The sequence below is a fragment of the Nicotiana sylvestris genome, chromosome 2, assembly GCF_000393655.2.
Source record: "Nicotiana sylvestris chromosome 2, ASM39365v2, whole genome shotgun sequence".
Classification (NCBI taxonomy): Eukaryota; Viridiplantae; Streptophyta; class Magnoliopsida; order Solanales; family Solanaceae; genus Nicotiana; species Nicotiana sylvestris.
Window position 1 is genome coordinate 33,790,808 of NC_091058.1, and position 11,137 is coordinate 33,801,944.

Sequence of the window (11,137 nt, forward strand, 5' to 3'; positions counted from 1 at the left end):
ATTTAAGTAACAATCAAAACAAACATTGTATTTAAAGTAACAATACGATACGATACAATGAGTAACAATCATCCAAACAAGCTGTAAGGGATCGTCTGATTATCAAGATAAGAAAAATACTTCTATACAATATTTAGTATTATTTTATGCTAAATTTAGTTGGTATTTTGTAATTGATATAACCAGTACAAATATAATTTTATGCTACAATTTCAATATTATCTAACGATCGTCCAGATCCAACTATAATACCTTATATGTGGATAAAACCGATGAGTATAAAGTACCTAATATATCAGTATAACTTTGATTTCATCTTTGAATTTTTATTTAGGTTAATAACAATTGTAAAATTATAAAATTTTGTATAATATATACGATATATATTATTCTTAATTGAATAAACTAAATATTTGCTCACTATTTCAAGGGGCTATATGGAACTTTACTTATTCATTAGGGACCTGTCTTTAAAAGTTATATAAGCCTCTTTTAGAGCTAGGGTTTTATCATCGTCTTTATTCTTCTACTCTCTGCTTCAATTCTTCATACTCCTCACAAACCCGCCGGAAAGTTGATAACTTATTCAACAATGGTAGGTTTTGAACTCGGCTCCGTTCCATTCAATGCCGACGGATGGGGTCCACCAGATTCCTCCATCTCTGTACCAAACCAAATCTCTAACGCCCCATTCGCTCCTTTCTCCCGCTCCGACAAGCTTGGTCGTATTGCCGACTGGACTCGGTCTCTTTCAAACCGACCCGGATCCAACTCCAAGCAAAACGCTACTGATTCCGCCTTCGACTTCTCCGGCGACGATTCATTCGCTACCCTCGCCGCTGACGAAGACTCCTCTTTCCGCCTCGTCGACACTGCCGCCAAATCCCATCACCACGGGCAACACCGCCCGAAATTCAATCCTAGGTGGCGGTTCAACCCTCACCACAACCGCTCTCAGCTTCCCCAGCGCCGCGACGAGGAAGTCGAGGCCCGAAAACGCGAACAGGAGAAAGAAAGAGCTCGAAGGGACAGGCTGTACAATCTCAACCGTTCGGGAACAAACGCTGGACAGAGAAGAGAATCTGCTGTGTTCAAATCATCAGTTGATATTCAACCTGAATGGAATATGCTCGATCAGATCCCGTTTTCAACTTTCTCCAAGCTTTCCTTCTCCGTTCCGGAGCCTGAGGACTTGCTGATCTGCGGCAGCCTTGAGTTTTACGACCGGTCCTACGATCGGATTACTCCGAAGAATGAACGTCGTCTGGAGAGGTTTAAGAACAGGAATTTCTTCAAAGTTACTACTACGGATGATCCTGTTATCCGCCGTTTGGCTAATGAGGATAAAGCTACTGTTTTTGCAACGGATACGATTTTGTCTACTTTAATGTGTGCTCCTAGGTCTGTTTACTCGTGGGATATTGTAGTTCAGCGTGTTGGAAATAAGTTGTTTTTCGACAAGCGTGATGGGTCCCAGCTGGATTTGCTCTCTGTTCATGAAACTTCCCAAGAACCATTGCCTGATGTGAAGGATGACATTAATTCGGCTCATTCGTTGAGTGTTGAGGCTGCTTATATCAATCAGAATTTCTCGCAACAGGTTCTGATAAGAGATGGGAAGAAGTTGAATTATGATGAGCCTAACCCGTTTGCGACTGAAGGGGAAGAGGTGGCGTCCGTTGGTTACAGGTACAGGAGGTGGAAGTTGGATGATGATACCTTTTTGGTGGCACGATGTGAAGTGCAGAGTGTGGTGGAAGTGAACAATCAGAGATCATTCTTGACTCTGAATGCACTAAATGAGTTTGATCCTAAGTACTCTGGGGTTGATTGGAGGCAGAAGCTTGAGACGCAAAGGGGTGCTGTGTTAGCTACCGAGTTGAAGAATAACGCAAATAAGCTCGCGAAATGGACTGCACAAGCGTTGCTAGCTAATGCTGATATGATGAAGTTGGGTTATGTATCAAGAGTCCATCCTAGGGATCATTTTAACCATGTGATATTAGCTGTTGTTGGATATAAGCCTAAGGACTTTGCTGCACAAATCAATTTGAACACATCAAACATGTGGGGTATTGTGAAAAGTATTGTGGACTTGTGTATGAAGTTGAATGAAGGGAAATATGTGCTTGTTAAGGACCCAACCAAGCCACAGGTTAGGATTTATGAGGTCCCTCCAGATGCATTTGAGAACGACTATGTTGAGGAGCCATTGCCAGAAGACGAACAAGTTCAGCCTCCTACAGAGGATGCGCAAGGTGCTGAGGCAAATGGGGCTGCAAATGAAGTAGAGGACAAGGAGATTAGCACTGAAGCTGCATAAGGGTAATATGATACTGCACTAGGATAATGATTCTTCCTCTCAATATTAGTGTTCTGCCGTTGAGAATTATTGCTCTTAGATAGTGTGACTGTACTTTGCGTTCTTAATTATTTTCAGTTTTGCTATTCTTATACTATGATTGCTCTTGGATAATGTTGCTATTCTTATACTATGATTGCTCTTAGATAGTGTGACTGTACTTTGCGTTCTTAATTATTTTCAGTTTTGCTATTCTTATACTATGATTGCTCTTGGATAATGTTGTCTCTTTTGAAGAAGGTGGGGAAAAAGTTTATCAATACATATAGTTCAAAGTGGATTTTATCTTCACTCAATTTTCTCCTTAGAACCATTCGTTGTGCTAATAGCTGATCTGCTTCGAAACTTTGATGTTTGCCTTTTCCTTTAAATGAATTAGCCATGATGTGGCTGTGAAAACCGCTTTTCATTTATAACTTTAAAGCCACATAGTTGCCTTTGATGTTATGTGAACAGATGCTATTACCCATTTATTAGTATCTTAAGGATATATTCATACTCCACTTTCCTCCGAGAGCGTGAAGTCTCTTAAAAGGAGAAAACTGAATCATAAATTTAGGATAATAGAAGACATAATAAAATCTGGAACGATGAGAAAAATGAAAGTGAATTGAAACACCTTGGTGTCAAGGACACTGTAGGGGTGGGTCCTTACCGGAAAAAGGACACCTTATGTCAAGGACTCTTGTTTGCTTTCAACTACTACACTCCGTATATAAGAAAAAAAGTAAATCCTTAGTTACAGGACTTGACAAGAAATTGCCTTATAAAGATTTTACAAGACAAACCTATTTGCAATAAGATGAACTTAATACCTACACTGAGGGACTCTTAGCTATTTGTAGAGCATTGTGGCTGAGTGTATTTTCTAGTAAGTTGGTTGCAGTGGCCCTTGTAGGGATAGCAGCTTGGTTGTGGTCTTGCGTTCCGGGGCTGTGTGCTGCATCTGTGTGAACCGATGTACTGCCGATGCAGTGGAAACTTGATGTGCCTGTGTGTTGTGGGCCAGAAGTCAATTAGTTGTACAAATAGTTGTAGATGCGCTTGTCTGTTAGCACGGCCAAGGTTTGGAGGTTGTACATAACATAGGGTGCTTATACGCTTCTTTTAGTCCGCGGCGAGTTTCGACTAATGATTCATGGGATAAATATAAAATGCAGCCCACGAGTTTTATTATGCATGTGTTGTGCTTGGATTTTTGCAGTACCTATAGAAGCTGTACTGTGGTTGTTTGCCTTCATGCATATGCTGTATATTTGGACCCAACTAGGAGAGTATAGACAGAAGAGAATGTACTCCAACATATGCTAAAAGAGTAGCTTAATGCAAAGCTGATAATCATGCCCTTCTCGAAGCTAGTTATGGATTTTCTTGGATCTGCTTTTGGTAACCTGTTCGTGTAGGAGTCTTGTGGATCACTTCATCAATACTTAACCCCCCTCCCCTTTCCCTTCCTTACCTTAGGTTTCGTGGAATCTGTTTCTGAAAGTTGTTATTGCTTGAGCCAAGAGGCTACAAGGTCTGTACTATTGTTTGCCTGTGGCTTTGCGGACAACTTGGGGTGGTTTTGGTTTTGTATAGTTATCAAACTGCACGCAGTTCCCAGGTTTCTGGTTTTTGTGTCCGATTTGAATCATGAGTTATGAGTTGTTGCAAATTACGGGTGTATGTATCTTATTATTGTTGGTGTTTTAACTGTATGAATTCTCACTTTGACTCAACCATTCTTTCGAGGGTAAATTCTTGTTGCTACAATGTAATTTGGAATTTCTATAGAGTGCAGTGTTGTCAAAGGCACACTTAAGCCCGGAAGCAAGGCTCAAAACTTGTTGAGCGCTACGCCTCGCTTTGGGGGCGCTTTAGTGTCGCATCAAGGCTTTAAGGCATACATTTTCTTGCCATTGAGTGTAATCCTGAAAAGGCGACACTAAACAATTGATATTTAATTTTATCGTAATTCTTTTTCAATTTTTTTATCTTTATATTTGTTATTCATGCTTACAATTATTGGTGTTGGACACTCTCTCTCTCTCTATATATATAGCCTTTTTTCATTAAAGTCCATGTTTTATTTGTGCTTCGCGCTTAAAGCCCCAACGGATTTTAGAGCTTTTTTGCACTTGTCACCTTTGATAACACTGATAGAGTGATCTATAGAGTGACATTTCTTAAGTATATAGTAATGAGCTACTCTATTATATTCAAGATAAAGAAATTTCATAGAAATACTGTCAATTTTGTTGCCCTGATGACTTGCTACTATGTTCCAGTATGAAGATACTGATTGTTTTTCTTGCCATCCAGGTTGTCCGGGAATAAAGTGATACTGGTTGAAACCTCTTTTAGATCTTGAGCTTTCTCTTATCAACAGCTTTATGAGGTGACTGTGCTCTTGTGTCTTTCCAAACAGATTAGAAACAAGGCATCTTGTCGAGAGCTTTGTACCATCTTAACGAACTTGTTCGGCTTCCTTTCTCCCACCTACTGTAGTGGTTTTTTGATGATTATGGACCTTTGTCAAGGCTAATTTTGTGATAGGTTTCTCTTTTAGTTGGATGTTTTTAAGAAACGGCTTTTCATTATATATTTTTCTGTGGTGTAATACATCATTGACTTTTTAGCCCAATACAATACTTTTGAGAAACCATTCATAAGTTGAAAGAGCATGTGTTGGAAGTTCAGGAAAGGAGTTGAATACGTGGAGTCCCTCTAATCCAATTGGCTTCTCTGTAGCAGTGGTTGATGAAGAATCCATGCTCTTCGACTAACTCTTGAATTTCCTCTATGTACTTCTTGATTCTCCATGGCGGCTTCCATTCGCTATTAACACATTTTGTGAGCAACATGGAGTCTGTCTCTCCCAGAACAAGACTTGCTCCTCTGTTAACGCACCATTTTAGACCAAACAACATTGCATTTGCTTCTGCCATGTTACTTGTGCCCGGGCCTAGTGGGATAGAGTAGGCAAATAATGTATTTCCATAGCTATCTCTAATTATTCCCACCTCCACATTGACCCAATAGGCAACTTCCATCACTATTGAGCTTGATTCTTAGTGTCGGAGGCTTAATCCATTTGACGATGGTTATTGTTCTATGTTGAATGTTTGAGTCACATGCTTGGCATAGGCTGGGCCAGCAGTCTCCTAACCTTGCTCTTCCAAATTGGCTTCTCATTACCTGTACCATATTAATCAATATGTTAGTAGTTGATAAGTAAATGGAAGGTCTTACACCTTCATATTTGCCGTTACACCTGGATCTCCATATTTCCCAGCATATAAATGCAGGGATGATCCTAGTGATGTAGGCCTTAATAGGATTTGTGGTTTTGTGGTTCCACCAATTGAGCAAAGTCATCTTGAGGTTTATATTTCTATGGTCAATGCCAATAGGGCCAGCAAAGAATTGCCACACTTTTTTGGCATGGTCACCATGACAAAAGATATGATCAGCAGTTTCCAGTTCAGCTCGCATATTATCAATGTTACAACAATAACATTTAGGGACTAAGATGTAACCAAACCTAGTCACCCTCTGGTCAGTTGCGAGCTTGTCATGAACAGCTCTCCAAGTTAGAAAAGACATTTTGAATGGAATACTTTTATGCCATATTTTGCTATCCATATAGATTGGTTCTTTTCTCTGTCTAATATTGTTCCATGCGGAGCCAATCGAGAATTTTCCTGTATGTGATGGTGTCCAGATAGCTCTATCATCCTTAGATTCGTTAAGGATGATTTTCAGATCAATGGTTTTATTCTTTAATTCATCAGGAGGTTGTATCATAAGGTAGTCCCAGTCCCAGTCCCAGTCCCAGGACCCCTCTTTTAATACCTCTTTTAGTTTAGCATGGCCCAAACTAGCATTAGGTGTCATCAAGTGGTACAATGGTCCTAAATTAGACCAATTATCATACCAAAAGTATACATCACCTTTTCCAATATCCCAGAGAACTTTGGAATCAGAATTGATTTTAATTTCACATAAAGCTTTCCAATTGTGAGAGTGACCATTCTGCCACTGAGCCCTTGTGGGGTGGCTCCCTGTAAAGTATTTGGCCTCCATAAAATCACTCCAAAGAGAGCTGGAGGTCCTTGAGGACCACCACTGCTTAATGTTAAAAGCAAGACATATATCAGTGAGCTTTCTAAAATTACCCCCCCCCTTGGTCATAGGGATAACACTACTGCCAGGACACCCAGTGATGTTTGCCACCACTGTCTGTCATTTCCAGACCAAAGAAATCTAGCTATGTATTTCTCAATAAGATCAAGGGTTGGGAGGAGTTACAGCAGATAGGAGGTGAATGGGAAGGGCTAATAGGACATGCCTTATTAAGATAGCCCTTCCTCCACTGGACAGTAGCTTATTGTGCCACCATTATATCATGTTGACAATCCTGCTCACCATATCAGAGAAATAAGCAAGTTTCTTTTTCCCAGTAATGAGGGGGCACCCCAAGTACTTGATAGGAAATTGTTGATGATTCATCTCAGTAATGTTTTGAACTCTAGCAACAATATTATAGCTAGTATTTGTTGCCACAGCAAAACATCTTTTGTTTTTATTGATCAGTTGCCCTGAGATATTTTCATAGGCTTTCATTGTATCCATGACCCTTTCAAGAGGTCTCTGTCCCCCGTTACAGAAAATGATAATGATTGTGTCATCTGCAAAAGTAAGGTGATTTATTTGAGGACCATTGCCTCTCATAAAAAAATCCTTTATACCCAGGCTTATCATATAGCCTACTCAACATATGTGATAATAGTTCTGCACCTAGGACAAATAGAGAGGGAAGAGGGGGTCTCCTTGTCTCAGTCCTCTCTCTGATTTGAAGAAACCATGTCTTTCTCCATTTACAACCATTGAGTACCAATTGTTGGAGATATACCTGTGAATGAGTTCCACCCATATTTCAGAGAAACCCATTTTCCTCGAGGCCATACAAAGGAAGGGCCATGATACTCTATCGTAGCTTTAGTCATATCAAGTTTTATGACTACATTTCCTCCCCTGTTAGGTTTTTTTATGTCATTGATGTTCTCTCGTGCTAAAAGGATACTTTCAGTGATGGCTCTGCCCTTAACAAAACCACTTTGGTTTTTGGAAATGATCCGGGGTAAGATGTTAGCCAATCTAGCATTTAGAATCTTAGCAATTATTTTACTAGAGACATTGCACAAACTAATTGGTCTCAAGTCACTAAATTTCTGAGGATGATCCACTTTAGGAATCATAATAAGGCAAGTGTGAGTGTAAAACTTGGGGAGAATGGCACCTTTGAAAAATGCCATAACAGCTCTATGAAGGTCATTAGCAATGATGCTCCAAGATCTTTGATAGAAGCACCCACGAAGGCCATCAGGCCCAGGTGCACTGTCAGTGTCAATGGAGAAGACAATATTTTTGACCTCTTGAATGGTGGGAATACCAGTGAGATTGTCATTATCTTCCTCTGTTATGCATCTCTCAAGACAGTTCAGGGCATCATAGTAGTTATTATGATTCTCCCTCTCAAATAATTTCTTGTAGAATCTGACTGCAGCTTCAGCAATGGGTTCGTTACCCTCAATCCATTGCTCCTCTTGATCCATTATTTTCTTGATTGTAAGCCTTCTCCTTCTTTCTTTAATAGTGCTATGGAAGTATGCCGTGTTTGCATCCCCCTCTTCAATCCATTTAATTCTAGTTTTCTGCCTGAGGATTGATTCCTGAATCTTTAAGTATCTGGTGAATTCTGCTCTACATTTTGACAATTCTCTCCTATTTTCAGGAGAATTATCATTGACACAGTTATCCTCCAGAGTTCTCAGATGTTGCTCCAATCTTTTAGGTTATTCATGGATATCCCCAAAGGTCTGTCTAGACCAGATGCTCAGTGCTTTGCAAGTTTTTATTTTTATTTTTTTATCTTCTGGTGTAGGATGTAGAGTGGATTACCATGGATCTCTTCCTCCCAGCTACTCTGAACCAACAAACTGGTTATAGTCAGGATGGTCAGTCCAAAAGTTTAAGAACTTGAAGTATTTGATTGTGCTCGTGACTTCATTGTTCATCTTCACTAGCAAAGGAGCATGATCAGAACATGCCCTAGATAAGTGTGTAACAGAGGTAGCATTTAAGAGGTCTCTGTCTAGTCTCTTCCATATTGTAGTTGGTGGATCCCTATTGTCACACCAAGTGAAGTTAGAGCCACTATATCCTGCATCTTGAAGGCCACAATCATGTAAACATGTAAGAAAATCCAAGCTTTCCTCCATTCTATGACTTCTTCCTCCTTGTCTCTCTTCACTGGTTGTGATTACATTGAAGTCTCCAATGACTCCCCATGGGTCTTGTATGGTTTCAGCAATATCTGTTAGATCATCCCAAAGCTCTTTCCTGAGTTCCTCTGTGCATTTAGCATAGACCACTGAGAGAAATAATGGATGATCATTTGAATGAGTCAATTTGATGAGTACATGTTGTTCCGTATCTTGAATGATATCTACTTCTATCTCGTTGGTCCATAGGATCCAAATCTTGTTAGAGCAGTTAAAGATACCATTTTGCATCCCTAATCTTCTTTTGTATTTCTCCATCTTACTGCTATGCACCATAGGCTCTTGCAGGCAGATTAGAGACTGGTGTTTGAGCTCTTGAAGCCTTTCCAAGGACCCTTTAGATCCTATCCCCCTAATATTCCATGATATTGTACTTATCATTGGAAATATTAAAGGTAGGATTTGTTTTGGTTATCCTGCGATTGATTTGTCAGATCATTTGTATGGTCTGAGCATTTGGAGGTGACAAATTGTTGTAGTAGATTATAGCCTCTTGGACTTGTTTCCATACTTGTACTTACCCCTCACCAATTCATCATGGCATGAGTTTCATGGGCATCTTAGGATCTATAGAGTTGTCCTCATTGAAGAACGGCATTCTTTCCTGTAGCTACTTGGAGGTCGGCTGGATCTGCTTCTTTGTTTTCAGCAAGGTTCCCTTTATGTACTTCTTTATTTTTAATTTCGGAGTTTGTACAAAATCATCACCTCTCTTTCTTTTGAATTTGGACTTGTTGTTGTAGGAGATTTTCAACATTCTCCAGCACTGGGGCTTTCTCATTGCTAGATATCTTGACGCTTAACTTTGCCTGATGCTTTTTTGCCTTCTCATTCTTCCTGGTGACTTGAGATTTGTTCCATCTAGTGTTGTTGAGAGTATATATTTTTAACAAAAGAGAAATACACAAACAAAAAGAAGAGTCGTTATAGAGAGAGAGAGCTCTTCTGGCACCGAAGATGAAAACAATCGACGGAGACACTGACGGCGAGAGTAGGTGAAGAAGACCCTGAGCTGGGTTTTATCTTAGAGGTCGTTTGGTGGAGTGTACTAGAGAAAATAATGCATGCGTTAGCTTTCTGTATTAGTAATATTTTGTTTTGTACACTTTTTCAATCTATGTATAATTAATATAAACATTAGTTATACACTCTACTTGTTATTATTCTATCTTTAACTAATGCATAAAAAATCATGGTTTAGTAATACCAAGGGTATTAATGCATGCATTAGTATGATAAAAGATAAAATTGTCATTAAAGTCCCTTAAAGCTAAAAAATAATAAGGGTATTTTTGTAAACAACTAATTTATTTAAAAGTTGTGTAATGCATTTTAATTTTTAATGCATCATACCAAACAGTGTATAAAAAATAATTTTTGCATAACTAATGCTTGCATTACTAACCCATACATTACTAATCCTTGCATTACTTGTAAGCACGTGATTTTTGCCCAATATGAGAATTACTCCCAAAAAATTAAAAATAAAATAATTTTTCTTGGTATGCAATTTTGTGATATTTTTGAATAATTATTTGTATCTGTCTGTGCATGTTTATTTGTTAAATTAATAAAAATACAAAAATATGTCGCATTTTGCATGTAGGATTTAATTCTACAATTGTTAGTAATTAAATTTGTTTTACAAAAAATAAAAAATTACAAAAATAGGCATCGTTTGCATTTTTAGCATTTAATGTCCAAATATACAATTTTATGCTTAATTATTGCTTAATTGTGCGTTAATTGTTATTGAGAGTTAATTTGCGCTTTTATAACTTAATTTAGTTCTTAATAATAGTTTAAGTATTTTTATAATTTAGTTTTAGAAAAATAAAAGAAGAAAAAAAAGAAAACAAAAATGCAAAAAAATCGGAATTGGGCTTCTTCTTCAAATTCAAGCCACAAGCCCAAAAAATACTCAATCTTCCAAAACGACCCAGTCCATTTCGAACTGGGTCGACCCAGTCCATAACCCAAAAGACCCAAACCCCCTTTGTCTTTCATTTTTTACAAAACAAAAATAAAACAAAAACAAAAAGAAGAAGAAGAAGAAGAAGAAGAAGAAAACCCTAAAATTACACTTAACTACCCGCCCCCCCTATCATTCTTCTTCTTCTTTTCTTCATCTTCCCCAAAGATAACACAAGCTTCCAGCCATGGCTGCCCCCTTACACCCCAACCACGGCTTCCCCTCCATCTTCTTTTCTTCATCTTCTCCGTCGACGTCGTCTATGTTTTCTCCGTTGCTTCATCTTCTTCGTCAAACCTCCGTTGTGCGCGCTGCTGCCTTCCCCGCTGCGTTTCAGCTAGCTTTTGCTCCTTCTGTTACGTCCAGCCATGGACGAGCTTCATCGTCACCTTGATGTTGCGTCGTCCATGGCTTCCCCTACTGCTGCGTCGTCCAAACAAGCCGCTACTAATGCTGTCGTTGCTGCGCCGCTGC

General features: G+C 39.0%; 2 protein-coding genes across 2 annotated transcripts; one reads left to right on the plus strand and one right to left on the minus strand.

Annotated features, from left to right (window-relative positions):
• The first annotated feature begins 506 nt into the window (after positions 1 to 506).
• On the plus strand, positions 507 to 5,023 carry LOC104211460 (eukaryotic translation initiation factor 3 subunit D-like). Its single transcript, XM_009760520.2, has 2 exons — positions 507 to 2,325; positions 4,667 to 5,023. Exon 1 carries the CDS (start codon positions 593 to 595, stop codon positions 2,321 to 2,323), a length of 1,731 nt encoding a protein of 576 aa, XP_009758822.1. The 5' UTR covers positions 507 to 592; the 3' UTR covers positions 2,324 to 2,325; positions 4,667 to 5,023.
• Positions 5,024 to 5,353: 330 nt separating this feature from the next.
• LOC104211459 (uncharacterized) lies at positions 5,354 to 10,905 on the minus strand. Its single transcript, XM_070165151.1, has 6 exons — positions 10,784 to 10,905; positions 9,400 to 9,552; positions 8,348 to 9,043; positions 7,260 to 8,131; positions 6,773 to 7,035; positions 5,354 to 6,586 (listed from the first exon to the last, which is right to left on the minus strand). The coding sequence occupies exons 1-6, from the start codon at positions 10,903 to 10,905 to the stop codon at positions 5,354 to 5,356; spliced, it is 3,339 nt and encodes a 1,112-aa protein (XP_070021252.1).
• Between the last annotated feature and the right edge of the window lie 232 nt (positions 10,906 to 11,137).

What these genes read in the sequence shown, in the direction of transcription:
- LOC104211460 (XM_009760520.2), top strand. Translation starts at nt 593, where the DNA reads ATGGTAGGTTTTGAACTCGGCTCCGTTCCATTCAATGCCGACGGATGG.
- LOC104211459 (XM_070165151.1), bottom strand. Translation starts at nt 10,905, where the DNA reads ATGAAGAAAAGAAGATGGAGGGGAAGCCGTGGTTGGGGTGTAAGGGGG. An exon ending in TGGGTGGAACTCATTCACAG is followed by an intron (nt 7,036 to 7,259) that starts GTATATCTCCAA and finishes TTACTTTTGCAG; the next exon opens with ATGACACAATCATTATCATT. An exon ending in TTGCTTATTTCTCTGATATG is followed by an intron (nt 6,587 to 6,772) that starts GTGAGCAGGATT and finishes TGGAAATGACAG; the next exon opens with ACAGTGGTGGCAAACATCAC.